A 14339-nucleotide genomic window follows, 5' to 3' on the forward strand; every position below is an offset into this window, starting at 1 on the left:
AATATATAGGGTTATTTTCCCTACATATTCCTGTGTTCTTATCATCCCTTCTGATTTTTCTAGGGTCATAAATGATTCCCTCACTTTTCCAGGAGAGCCTTTAAAATGTGTTCTTTTCACATGAACATTAGGAGTCTCTAGTCTATTTATTAAGTTCTAATATTTAAACAAGGTTATCAGGGAAGACTAGCACACATTTAGTGCATGAGAGAGGAAAGGAAATATTTTAGATACTTCTAGGCCTAAAATGTTAGGAAAGTAGGCCTGAATTGAAGACTATAGAGTCATTCTACTCTTGTGTATTCCCTCCCACCACAGCCCCCAGTTTGTAATTTAATTGTTCTTTTGGATCAGAATTGGAGAAATGGTCATTCTTTTATTTAGGGCAGTGCTTCATAACATGTTTTGATTGTGTTGAGAATTTTTTTAATGAGAAACAAATGTTGAGTTTGAGCTTGACTTCAGTACTGCAGGGAGCCTTGCGTGTTTAATGGTTCTCTGTTTACTGAATTTTCAATTATGTTTTAAAATATTTTTTACCTGTCAAAATATATGCAGCCACAGAAAACTACTGTAAAGAGATCAATATCTTCTAAGTTTATGAATTGTTTTTTGACAGTGTCTTGCATAAAGAGACCATACTGTCTGTCACAGGTCTGTGTTTCCACTGGACTGTGTATTACTTCTTATGATTTGTAGCAGTTCTCCTAAATGCCTTTTTTTGACAATATTGGCATTTTTTCATGAGAACCTTTCTACAGCTATCCAGTCTTGGATAATCAGCTGATCCTGTTTACAGGAGGAAATTTTGTATGGAGGAAACTTTGAACCGTTCTATGGTTGTTGATCAGTCCTTGTTGTTTTGCAGACTTTGGCAGTGGTTTTATACGTGTTCCAGCACCAGTATGGAAAGGTCAGATTCCAGTGGAGCTCTGGAGTTGCAGGAGCACAGGATATCACTTTTTTGGGTATCACAAGAAAGAAACAAGAGAAGTTCATGTAACTGTATTTCTCAGTTCCCTCAGCCATGTTCCCCAAATAAGACACAAAATGTTGGCAAGTAGTCTGGCAGTGGCACAGACGCAAGGCCCCGTTGCCAGGTGCGTGTACTTAAGTGTTCTTCAGGACTGTAGGTCATGACCTGGCTGGCTGGAAACAGGCTCATAAAACTGGTACAGATTCTTGAGTTTCAGACCTGAGAGTTAGGTGTGGGACAGTAATAAGTTAACTGTGCCTCCAGGAAACCCATGAACTACTTTTCTTAAAGAAAACACTTTAAAGTTGTGAGCAGTCCCTGATAGTCCTTCTGTGACTCAGGCATTGTGTAAAAGGAAATAGGAAAAAGATCCTTTGACTGAGAGATGGTTAAGTAGCAGTTGTATGAATTCATGCTTATCCATAAAACTGAGTGGTTAAAAAGGATCAGAATGTGAAATGGGATCAGATTTAAGAACTGAAGAATTTTATGGAGCATTTTAATTTGAAAAGGATGACACAGACTGTTATCTTAGTAGGCTTTTTGGATCAGATTATAATCTATAAATTGCATTACCATTAAAGGGCAGAGACCTGTCCAGGCAGCTGTGTGAGGCTTTATGAGAAGTATAGTGAGTTGTGGTCAGAAGCTTCAGGGACAATTTGTTCTAGCATGTGACCAGAAGAAAACTGGAAGTTTCAAACCACTGCATCTACCTGGTTTTATGATTGCTAATCTGTAAAAATGTGTTGCTGATGCAAATTAGTTTCATTTTGGAAATGCAGAAAGAGCCAAAAATATGTTGCTTGCAAACATTGGCAGAGAGATCTATTCTCCTGGTTTCTGGATTGGATGTATCTTGGACAGTGAAGAATTAGAAATTGCTACCATCTGACAGCTGCTTGATTTAAATAAATGATTGTTTTTCCTATTTAATTTGATTTGGTTTGTGTCCACAGTATCAGAGCAGCCACAATAAGCAGCTGTCTTTACAGTCTTAATGGAAGGGGCAAAATCGGTGAATTAATACTTCCTTCTAACCTCAAGTTGAAATATCAGCAGGTTCATCGTGTAATGGGCAGATTAAAATGACTGTTCAGGTTTGTGACATTTTGAGGGCTTGCATGCTGAGCTTAGCACTAACCTAATGTGGTTGCACAGCCTTTAGCTTAGAGGTGGCTTACAGAAGGATGGAGCAGACTGCATAGCAAATCATGACTCTTACCTGCTCGCCTACTCTGCTTTCTGGTAGTTTGCTGTCTTCCTCTGGCATGTGCATGTCAGTATCAGTCATAGTCCCATGGTGTCTTTTTTTTTAGCTACTTCTGTGACACAGTCAGTAACCTGCCTTTAGACCATATCTGACCAGTTACCGTTGGAAACAAAGCTGTGTAGTTGGAGGCCCAGTAGGCATCTCTTCTGCTTGCTGCTGCTCTCTGTGTATCTGTCAGCGTGACTCCCTGTGCTGTAGGATGCTTTGGACTACTGTGTATGATGGCTATCAGGTGTCCCTGTTCCTCTCATAGAACTGCAGAATGGTTTGGGTTGGAAGGGACCTTTAAGATCATCTTGTTCCAGATCCCCCACCATGGGCAGGGACACCTTACACTAGAGGGTGACAGAAAGACAGAAAGTCTGAAAGTCTCCACTGTCTTAGTGCACAAGTTTGATCTTGCTTTACCTGTATGTGTTGCTGTACACACTTTTCTTTATCCTAAGATATTTTTTATGAAAAAATCATGCCTAAATTACATTGTCTTCCAAACATGATTATATTCATTTGGATCTCTTCCTTCTACCTTGTATTGACGTATATGGACTGGAGAAAACACTGTTAACTCTAAGGTCTGAGCTCCTGTCTTCCAGAAAGTAAACTCTGTAAGCTTGGATTCATTTGTTACTAGAATTCTGCCTTGGCTTTATGCAAGCAGGAAGCACTCATTCTGCAAATAGCTAGAAATCCTTGCATACTTGTCATTATCCAAATTACTGTGGAGGAAAATTTTATTGCATTAAACACAAGTATCCAATGATGAGTTATCGTCATTTTTTTGCAGTGGGCTGTTCATTTACTGTAACCATTTGCTCAGATACTGTCTCATTAGGTGGAAGACTATTTTAGGTACTCCTTTTTGTGTCTTCTTCCCTTGTAACATCACACATTCCTCCCAGTTTAGTTACATTTCTCCTATATTTCCTTAAGAAGCAGCATTTTTCTGTACAAGATAGGGTATTTGCCAAGGCAATAGGCTTATCAGTTCATGTGAGCATTTATTGTGTCCGTTTTTGCTTTATTTCATGTGAAGTAATGGTATTATGACCTGATCCCAAAAGGACAGATTCAGTGGTTATTCAGCACTAAATCCTTTCACAAACAGTTATTTCATGACTATAAAAAAGATTTTTTTCTGTTCCTTTGCAGTCACTCTTGGAAGCACATGATATTGTGGCTTCAAAATGTTATGATTCCCCTCCTTCTAGCCCAGAAGTCAATAATTCTTCTGTGAACAACCAGGTTGTTCCAGTAGATGCTATTCGTATCCTTGGAATTCACAAAAGAGCAGGAGAGCCACTGGTAAGTAATTGAGGGTGAGTGTGTCTTTAAAATGCTAGTGAAAATGTTTGCACATATCTGATTTCTTGCATTATGTTTTAAGTGTTTTCATTATGTTGTGTAATTTAATGGGTGATAAGCTCAGTATTGAGAGGTTGAAATAGGAAGATACTTTCATGTACTCCTTCCCATTCTCTCTAAGAAGTAATGGGACAGTGATTAGGCAGTCACTGGCCTGAATGACTGCTGGCAAAACTGACTAACACAACATCTTGATATGAGATGAAAGGATTGCATGCAATCAAAACAGCAGTAATTTTTCAGTCTTATGAAAATCTTGTGTGAAAGCACTTCTGTCACCTGATGCTTCTCTATATCAGGAGCTCTAACACTGTAGTAGCTGTAACTGTTTTCATTGGAGTGAGTGGAATATCCCACAGCTGTGTATTTGTGCTTGAGGTAATGGTAAAATGAAACTGAAGTTCCAACAGTGGTAAACTGAGTGACCTGTACCTCTTTCAGGGAGTCACATTCAGAGTGGAGAACAACGATCTGGTAATAGCCCGAATTCTTCATGGAGGAATGATAGATCGGCAAGGTCTTCTGCATGTAGGGGACATTATTAAAGAGGTGAATGGCCACGAGGTTGGAAACAACCCAAAAGAACTGCAAGAACTGCTGAAAAACATCAGTGGAAGTGTCACTTTGAAAATTCTCCCCAGCTACAGAGACACTGTCATTCCTCAACAGGTCAGTAGCACATTTCTGATGATTCTGTGAAAAGAACTTCTGCTTAGTACTTTATTGTGTAAGATTCTCTAAGATTCTGGATTAGACATATGAATATAATGCTAGGAGGAAGAGTAAAATTTAGATACCAGTATTTACCTTTAATTACATTTTAGAAATGAGTTTGTTCACCTAATATGCCTGCCTGAAAAACTTAAATTAGTGTTTAAAATTGTTAGGCATTTGTACGCTACATATAAAGCACATTTCTTTGACCTTAGGTGATCTCTGATGACCTGACCACAGTCACACTTCATGCAGTGAAGTGTGTGTGTGTGTTTATAATGTGGTTAGTGTCAAAATAATCAGTTTAACAGAATTCAGAAACATATTTAATTCAACAGACAGGCTTTTGAACTCTCTGACTTCAGTGGGAACTTGGATGGTGGCTGTTCCTTATCCTTTTGTTGTTGCTGTAGGCTGTCAATTTCTCCATGGCAGAAGTGACTTCCTGAGCTGAATCAGTCCTTTGAAACACCCTATAAGATGCTCCTCCAAGTAGTGGGTCTTAATGTGACTTCCACTGAATAGAGGCTGAGGGAATGTGCTCTACTGAGGCAGGTGCAGGGCTTCCTTTGCTCCCCAGCCTGGTACAAAGAGAGTCAAAGCTGTTTTCAGTTCAGTCATGCAAACTACTGTTTCTTCCCCTGCATCAAATTTGAGTCTTAAGCAGCTGCATCTCCTGTTATTTTTGCCATGAACTCAATGATTTAAAAGTAATTGTTAAGATTCTACAAGCCTTAAATACAGTGCTCACATTCCAATAATTTGTTTGTATTTTTAAGTAGTTAAAAGTTAGAATTCTAATTGAGTTGTATACACTGAAATGCAAAAATGAGCATTTTGTAATACCATGTCCAAATGGAACAGAGTTTTTTAATTTTTATCATGAAGCTACTTCAGCCAAGGCTTGCACCATTGATTATTCTGTCCCAGTTGGTGAATAACTTTTTCCCCCTAGATTGTGTTTTACATGCCAAATGCAGCTTGGATCATGTCAAGGTTTTTATGCTGTAGGTAAAGACATTACTTCAGTTTGACAGATAGATTAGTCAGAATGTATTTTATAATGCTTAAGCTTTGTTACTTTTTACATATTTCAGGTTTTTGTGAAGTGTCATTTTGATTATAATCCATATAATGACAACCTCATCCCATGCAAAGAAGCAGGTTTGAAATTTTCTAAAGGAGAAATTCTTCAGATTGTAAACCGGGAAGATCCGAATTGGTGGCAGGTTGGTAAAAAGATTAAAATAAGTAAAATAAAAAACTGAAAAGCATCAGTAGGTGCCTTACTAATAAACTCTTTAAATTATGATCTACTTCCATTTAACAGTAGATACATGAAAAAAATTTATATTTCAATCCAATTTCAAGCTAATATAAAGATATGAAGTTGAAATACTAAAGGAATAGTAATGTTTTAAATTGTATATGTAACACTTATTTTACTATTAGTTGTGTTTATTTGTCTTTGTTCTTGTATCATAAGCCTGGACATTCCCACAAATAAATTTAGGTGGACAATTTCTAGAAAAAAAGTCTTAGTTTGACTATAATTCTGGTAAGCCTTCCCTGACAGCAGCTGTGGAAGACGTGGACCCCTTCCTGAGTGCTCAGAGATGCAGAGAGAGAAATTAATCCTGTGGATTTGAAGGGGGTGAGAATAGCTGTCTGGAGAGGCTGTATGTTTTATTTCTACAGTGGTCAGTGTCTGTGAGCTGTGCATCATGCATGCTCATAGTCACAGTGTTTGGCACTGTTTCAAGTATTAACAGCTCATCCTGCTTTAAGGTGGTATTTCTACATTCAGTCCTGCAGTAGAAATGTAATCCAGTGCTTATGCTATGTTTATTTTTTACAAGACACTATTCACAGAATTAAACATTATCAGTGCCTCTGAAAATGGGACAAGTGAACTTTTAAGACTCTTTTGTGAACTTCTAAGACCCTTTTCTCAACTGAGATCCTCAAAACTGGCAAAGAGTATAGCATTATTAATTTCCCTTTCGACCCCCACATTGCTCACCCTTTGCAAGGTAACAAGCAGAAGAGAGCCAGACTACCTGAGAACAAGATTTATGACTTCTTTAAGAGCAACAGAAAGATTCCAACATACCTAAGCAGCTGCTGAATTTCGTTGCTTCTCAGTGACAGTAATAACAGAAAGAAAGACAATAAAAAGTGTGAGGAAAGGCTGAGAATTTATTGCTGCCAACTTAATTAGTTTCAGAAGTAGACACTCCAAAACTCTGGAGGAATTTGATGTTTAGCTCTCATGCTGACTTCTGTATTGCCTTTCAGTCTCTCCAGTTGTAACTTGTGGGAGTCCAGGAGAAATAAATCTTCAACACTCAATCTGGCAAAATTGAAATGTGTTAAATCAATATAGTGTATTGCTATGCAGATCATGCCCCAGGAAAAAGAAGTTTAGTTTTTCCTCATGCTTTCTAGAAATGCTGGACTGTTAATGAAAACTTCATACTGTAAAAAATCAGTTAGTCATAGATAAAAGCATACAAGTTGAAAAGCAAACATCTCCTGTTAGCAAAAGAAGGATTTATTGCAAGCAAAAGATTTATGGAGAATTAGACACTTCATAACTGTGTTTGTGTGTGTTAAGCTTGTTGAGAATTGAGCTTGCCATGAAATGATTTTATAGAGTATTTTAGCCAATTCATTACTGGGAATGCTTAAGTTACTAAGATTTTAAATATGTAGTTGCTTAGTGCAGAAAGCTTGAAGGCATGATTAGGGATGTGTTACTGGCATTCACTGGGAAATGACAGTTAATAAACTGTACTGAAGCCTGTTTGGAGCAGCTCAAGAATATAAAATAAGTATACTGTATACTAGCAATCTTGACTTTTGTCACCTGAGACTTCAGTGTCTGGAGCCAGGGAATTCCACTTGGGAATTTTATGCCAATGTTTTATGTCTGGAGGAGCTTACTAACATAATGAGAACCAGTGATGGAACTTGCATCTATTTTACTTACGTTTTCTAAATTTTAATACTCAATATCAAGACACTATTCCTGTAAAAGAGAATTTTAATATTTACATCTGACTCTGAAGTTTTAAGTCTCAGTAGTAAATGTATCAACACTCACCACTGAGAAACTGGCAATGAGGAAGTCAGTCAACACCATCTTGATGAGAAAAATGCTTCTTGCAAGTTAAATATAATTATTTGTTTGGTTTTTTTTTTTCCTCTCCCAGGCTAGTCATGTCAAAGAAGGAGGAAGTGCAGGTCTAATTCCTAGCCAGTTCCTGGAAGAGAAGAGGAAGGCTTTTGTTAGGAGGGACTGGGACAACTCAGGTGAGATTTAATAAATTTCAGGAGTAGATTTTGCTCTGACTCCATTTGTTTTGCTTTTCCCACCTTCATAAATCATAGAAAAACTGCTGTGTGAGATTACACAGATTATTGTGAAATGCTGAATTTCGTATTTTGGCTTTTGCTGAAGGACAAAGGGTGAAGTCTCTGTTTAGTGTTCAAAGATATATGAATCAGTTTTGCCACCTGGTGATGAAAAGCTGAATGAGGTGGGACAGGCAGTGTGCACTTTTTAAAAATTTTGTATATGGTATGCACGGAAAGTTAATAAGCTAAACATGAATTTTTCAACTGCTTTCATTTCTAGGAAAATATTTTTTTATGTGTTCAGTTGTTCCTGTACCATTTGATGGGTTTGTAAATAGATGTAATTTCTTGCCCTAGGATATATACAATTCTAGAATAGTCCTTATAAATGTATTAATCTAAAATATCATGTATTCATATAAATAAGTTTTAGAAATTAACAGAAATTGTGAGTTCATCTAGTTTTTTATTTTTAGGGCCTTTCTGTGGAACAATCAGCAGCAAAAAAAAGAAAAAGATGATGTATCTCACTACAAGAAATGCAGGTATCTCTTAATACTACATGAAAGTCAATGTTCTTTAGGTGTCAAAACTCACAGAGTGTAGTGTATCCAAAGCTAAAGATTTGCAGTAAAATATTTGATTATAAGTTTGATAGATTATAAGTTTGATAGATAGTTTTTATGGTTTAAAAACAATAGCGACCAGTGCAGACATGGCTGTGCTGAGTACATCATTTGGTGGGTGGAAATCAGAGAAAAACTGGATGTTAAGAAAAAACAGTGAAATGTTTGTTGCCAGTGGCCTGAGGGGATGTGATTTTTTGCTTCTGTTCAGCATTGGTGAGGCCACACCTAAGAGTGGGCACCTCCACAGTGCAAGGGAGATGTGGACATTCAAAGATGTTGAAAGGACTGGAGCATCTCACCCATGAGAAAAAGTTGAGACAGCTGGGAATATTCAATCTGGAGAAGAGGAGGCTCAGGGCAGCTCTCACCAATGTGTACAAATACCTGAAGGGAGGGTGCAAAGAGGATGGAGCTGGGTGGGCTGTTTGCAGAGTAGCCCAGTGACAGGGCAAGAGCCAACAAGCAACACAGGCTCTGAACATCAGAAAACACCTTTTCCACTGTGAGGGTGACTGAGCAATGGCACAGGTTATCCACAGAGGTTGTGGAGTTGTCCTCCCTAGAGATAATCAACAAGTGTCTGCATGTGGTCCTGGGTATTGGGGTGGACCAGATGCCTTCCAGAGGTACCTTCCAACCTCAACCATCCCATGATTCTGTGGAAGTTCACTAATTGTCAGTCACAGTTTTCCCCTTCTGATCAAACACAGACTTTCTCCTTGGAAGTAAAAGAGAGAACCTGACCTTATGTTGTCCATGGAGAAATAACTATTTTATTCCCAAACCAATTTAAAGCTAGAAGTCTTGTGTCAAGCTTACTGCCCTCTGAGCACTGTTTGTATTCAAATGGGGTCTGTTGATAAACAGGACTACTTAATTTTTTTTTTCTTACAGCCCTGAGTGCGTATTAAAGTTTTTTGTACGTTTCTCAATATAGAATTTGATCGCCATGAAATCCAGATATATGAGGAAGTAGCCAAAATGCCTCCTTTTCAGAGGAAAACCCTGGTCTTGATTGGGGCCCAAGGAGTGGGGCGAAGGAGTTTGAAGAACAGGTTTATTGTGCTGAATCCTACTCGATTTGGAACTACAGTGCCATGTAAGTTCTCAGGATTCCGAACGTAATATCATCCTTTGATTAACTGGAAAGTATGTGATGTTCATCCTTGTGATTCAGTGTTGGAGTCATTTTGTCAGAGCATAAAAATTGTATAGAGTGGGAAAACAAAAGGCTCTTCCTGTTTTCAGAAAACTGAACTAACATATGACCATGAAAACATTTGTAACTAGCACTCAAATGGTACTGATGCTGCAGAATACCAGTTTTTGTCTGTGCAGTATTTCAGTCTGGGTTTCCTCAGTGTCAGTCGCCATCCATTACTGAAGTCATTCCATAAGTTCCCAGTAGCCTTCTGTAATGAACGGCCAGTGGAGTTTCTCAGGTCTGCCTTTTAGTTTTCCACCTGTGGACTAGGCATTATAAATTGTTGCTTAGTTTAGAAATGTAGAGAAAAGCAGCAAACATCCAATAAAACTGAAGTGTTTGTGATCTCCAAGATTTGTATAACTGTATTTTAATATATCTAGCCTTAAGCACATGATCTTTTATTTCCCCCCCTATAAATAGCAGAAAAAAACTTATTTTACCTGAAGCATGTTTTCTTGCCTTTCTTTCAGATGCTTTGCTCATTAACCTTTTTTTTTAACCCCTCCCTCCTGTTTGGCTGCTGATCAGAGAAGCCCACTCTAGCTACATTATTATTCTCCTGACATGTACTTTTCAGAATTTCGAAAACAGTCTGTTCCCTTCTGTTTCCAGTGGGCAAGAAATAGATCTGATAATAATAGGAGGGAGGGACAGGTCTGAAAGATGCATTGTGCAAGATGAGAGAACCAGTCTCTCTCATTTGCTGAATCTCTAGCATCAAAACTGGCCAGGGCCCTTAAAATTGTTTGATGGGCCTGATAACAAGGTTGACTTCTCTGTGTTACTTTTAAAAAGGAATCTTCTCTTGGGAATTCCATTATTTTATATTGGCGAAATAGTAAGAGGCTTTTTATTGCTTCTAAAATTCTTACTCTATTTCAAAAAAGCCTTCAGAATTACTTATTTCTCTAAAATGCTATATAGATGCTTGAATATATGTAAGTAATGCAGCACAGTTGTTGAACATTCTTCAAAGGCATAAAAGTAAACTTTCCCCAATCTGCTAGTCTAATCATGCACATGCAATACCCAGTTTATTGTATGTAGAACCTTTTTTTCTACTTCAGATTTTAAGTGGGAGAATCAGTAAACTTAGTTGGTCTTTGATTAGAAGAAAATTCTCCAGATTATTCATAAACAGATTTGTGTAGGATGTGTTTTGGGAGGTGGGAAATGGATGAAATTGATCCAGTGCTCTACGGGGAGAAGCATGTTCTTGGTGTTGAGTTCTAATCCAGCACGTGGTGCTGTGGTTTTCTTCAGTGTGAATAACTGAACTGTTAAATCATCTCTTAGCTGTAAGATGTTAAAGCTTACTCTCCAAAATTAATTGCAAACTGATATGTAATTCTTCTTAATGTATTGTATTAACCACTATAGCTTTAATCTTTCCATAAAATCTTGACTAAAACTAGATGTTCTAGTAATTTGTTTATTCTTAACAGCTTCAGATGATCATTTTTCCTGGCATTTGTGTTTTCTATAAGATTGAAGAGAATAGGAATTACTGGAAGGGAAGGATTGCTTTCCACTTGTCTCAGCAAGTTGCACCAAGTGATGATAGAAGTATTACCAAAGAAATGCACTGACTTCAGGTTTAATATGTTCTAGAGTTCAAATCTAATTAAATATAAGTAGCAGGTAGTTAATATGGGGATAGGGCAGCAAAGTCAATAATAATATAATCTTATATTTTATTTTACTTTTTTAAATTCTTATTTTTTTTTTTTTGCTTAAGTAATGTCTGTACTGCACAGTGTAGCCAATACCCAAGATAGCTGATAATGATTTACTCAAATACTGGCTTTAATTTTTCTGCAGGGAATTTACCTTGCTTTAAAAGGGAAGTTGTCTGGAAAGCAGCATTAGCTGGCTTCCACTAGGATTCTGCTATGGTGGCTGGGCTGCTTCTGATATTTAAACTAACTTTCTTTATAGCTAGTTCATGTAATTCTACCCTGAACAACAGGACAAATACAGAGAGCAAAGGTTTTGGGGGTGGGATGGGGCGGATCTTGTTGTGCTCAGCTATTTTCAGAAGTACATTTGGCATTTGGGAGTTAAACTTCCATTTGATTTCCAAGTCACTTAAATAAGTATTTTATTAAGTGATTACTTAAAAAGATTGCATGAATGAGTATTGTATATGGTGTGAAGGAGTAGGCAAAAGAAACAGGCAAATGGGTGGGTAAGCACCACATAGGAAACAGTATAAATAAAGGGAACAGGAGGGGCTGTGCTCAGTTCTAAAATATATCTAGAATGAAGAATAAACATGTACATGGAACAATTACAACTGTATAACAATGTGTATTATAGTCTCCCTACTTAATAGGCAGTCCAGTTTCATATTTATATTCCAAATATAAAATGAAAACATTCAATTTATATTTTTAATTTTTTGTTTAGTTACTTCACGGAAGCCAAGGGATGATGAAAAAGACGGGCAAGCGTACAGATTTGTGTCACGAGCTGAAATGGAGACGGATATTAAAGCTGGCAGATACTTAGAGCATGGAGAATATGAAGGAAATCTTTATGGCACCAAAATTGATTCCATCCTTGAAGTTGTTCAGACAGGAAGGACCTGCATCTTGGATGTAAATCCACAGGTATATGATTTATAATGTTATTATTATAACATGTGTGGGATTATAATGTTGAAGAGGTGAAGAGAGATGCCTTCAAATTTGAAGGCTTCTTATCTGGTTTCAAAGTTACAATTATCAGCTGGATTTCTGTGTTTGTGGCACTTACTTGGAATGGATTAGAAAGATGGAAAATACCCAACTTAAATTTTGCATGAAAGAGGAGTCTTGCAGAGTGATAAATAATCTTTTTAGCCAAGGAAAGAATGATGCTCAGCATTTCAAAAGATAATGTAGGAATTTCCAAAATAGAAATAAGAATCTTCACTTATGTATTGCTGCCCATCATCATGGGCAGCATGCTGAGTTTTGTTGTGTCCCTTAAGTAAGGAGGAGATGTGGTGAGTCACTCTCAAACTTTGGTGGTTTCTTAATTTTTTTTCTTTTTCTTTGCCTCTAGGCTCTAAAAATTCTGAGGACTTCAGAATTCATGCCCTATGTGGTGTTTATTGCTGCTCCAGAGTTAGAGACTTTGCGAGCTATGCACAAGGCTGTGGTAGATGCTGGAATTACAACCAAACTTCTCACTGTAAGCAGATCATTTCCTATTTAGTTTTCTTTGAACAAGATGTTCTTAGATCTTTTAAAAATTCTTTATTATTCATTTTAGGTGGAATTTGTTCTGAAACAAATGTCTCTTAGAAAAGCTAGGCAAGACTTTTGCTGATTACTTAGTAGAAGTTAATCAAATGTTATGTATAAGGGAGATTGCTTCTTTCTTAAAAATAGACCTCTTACAGAGAAGTGTTGATTACAAAAATTACTTGTAATGTGTACTTTGGGAACTGTCACCTTTGATTATTTGCAGCAAATGGTAGATATTTCGTGGTTGCAATTGTTCTTTTATGCAGATGTCTTTCCTTGACTTTCCCATCTCCCTCCCCACCGAAATTTTTGTTCCTGTTTGTCCTATAATATGTGTGTGCTTTAAAAATGGAATCTGTAATGCTTGGGAAAGATATTGCAGCTTGTGTCAAAAAAGGAAAAAGCAAAAAAATCTCACTAACCAACAAACCATCAACCCCCCCCTGCAAAAAAAAAACCCAGAAAAAACCCCAGGAATGCAGGTTGTCCTTGTTTTCACTGCTGCAGCATCATGTGCTGCACTGAGAGTGGCTGACAGCTGCCAGAATAGGAAGTGTTGAACAGCTTCCCCTGTTGTTCCTTGGATTTGTCATATAAAGTGAAGTGGTATGTTTTGTTCATTAGATCTTCCCTCCTTTCCTTGAGACACTGTGTGTAGCAGAGGGAAATAAGACGATTCCTCCAATGCAGCTAAGTATAAATACTCTGTGTGGGCATGAACTTTGCCAGCTTCAGGAGCAAAGAAAAAAAAGCCAGATGAAGCAGTTCAGCTCCCCAACAGAAAAAAAGCTGTGTTTTGCTGATGGCTCATAATGACAGTGCTGCAGCTTCATAGGAATATCTTGAATAAACGCTGACAGGGCACTCAAAGCTATAAAATGGGGGGGGGGGGGGGTGGTGGTGGTGGTTTAGTATTTCCACTTAAATGAGTGTATAATTTTTAGTCATGGCTTCTAGTTATTATGCATTCTAGTATCTCTGTGGATGCTCAGTCAGTCATCCCTCTTTCCTGCTCCAAATGAACCCTGAATTTTATGGTGCATATACAAGAAGGCAAGGTTTAAACTATCCAGACAAGTGTAAAAATAATTTCCTGCACTTCCTAATATTTGATTCCCTAAGGGATGTCTTTGGGTCTGTATTACTTCTTACAAGTAATAGAGAGGTTCGTTAAATTTCAGATATGCATTTATGTGTTTTTATGGATTCTGCATCGCATCCCTGCACATGTATATGGAGTATGACTTGCTATTTCATATTCTTGTGCTTCCTGAACAAATGAAAAACAAATGTCATTTAAAGTATTACAGTTTGTTAGACCTGGCTGTATTACTTCTAGCATCCTAACCCATTCCATTACAAAAAGGCTGGCTCTTGGGTTCATACATTTACTTGTTTCCTTCATTCACTGTGAAGGAAAGGCTATTGACAAACTTAGTTTTTCATTTTGGTTTTTATATTGACAGCTGTATAAGGACTTGCAAATACTGAAATAATTACTGTAAAGGGAGACAAATCTCATAATGAGTTCCAAAAAACTGATGTTGCACAAAAATTGAGAGGAATTTTTAAAGAATGTAGGACT

General features: G+C 37.4%; 2 protein-coding genes across 3 annotated transcripts in view; one reads left to right on the top strand and one right to left on the bottom strand.

The window, feature by feature from the left end:
- The window catches only part of PALS2 (protein associated with LIN7 2, MAGUK p55 family member), a 59630-nt gene that overhangs the window by 37724 nt on the left and 7567 nt on the right, over positions 1–14339 (top strand). The window contains exons 4-11 of the mRNA XM_066554649.1: positions 3399–3551; positions 4053–4280; positions 5423–5554; positions 7541–7640; positions 8162–8230; positions 9252–9413; positions 11931–12133; positions 12570–12698. Coding sequence (XP_066410746.1) covers positions 3399–3551; positions 4053–4280; positions 5423–5554; positions 7541–7640; positions 8162–8230; positions 9252–9413; positions 11931–12133; positions 12570–12698 — 1176 coding nt within the window. The remainder of the gene's footprint in view (positions 1–3398; positions 3552–4052; positions 4281–5422; positions 5555–7540; positions 7641–8161; positions 8231–9251; positions 9414–11930; positions 12134–12569; positions 12699–14339) is intronic.
- GSDME (gasdermin E) overlaps positions 6505–14339 on the bottom strand; it is a 41778-nt gene continuing 33943 nt past the window's right edge. Inside the window, exons 11-13 of one of the 2 annotated variants that reach the window (XR_010784006.1) lie at positions 9635–9784; positions 7432–7591; positions 6505–6678 (exon numbers count right to left, since the gene is read on the bottom strand). The gene's annotated coding sequence lies outside the window, so the exon portion shown is untranslated. The remainder of the gene's footprint in view (positions 6679–7431; positions 7592–9634; positions 9785–14339) is intronic. The other variant, XR_010784005.1, reaches the window with a different exon arrangement.

Source organism: Molothrus aeneus, chromosome 1 (assembly GCF_037042795.1).
Source record: "Molothrus aeneus isolate 106 chromosome 1, BPBGC_Maene_1.0, whole genome shotgun sequence".
NCBI classification, from domain to species: domain Eukaryota; kingdom Metazoa; phylum Chordata; class Aves; order Passeriformes; family Icteridae; genus Molothrus; species Molothrus aeneus.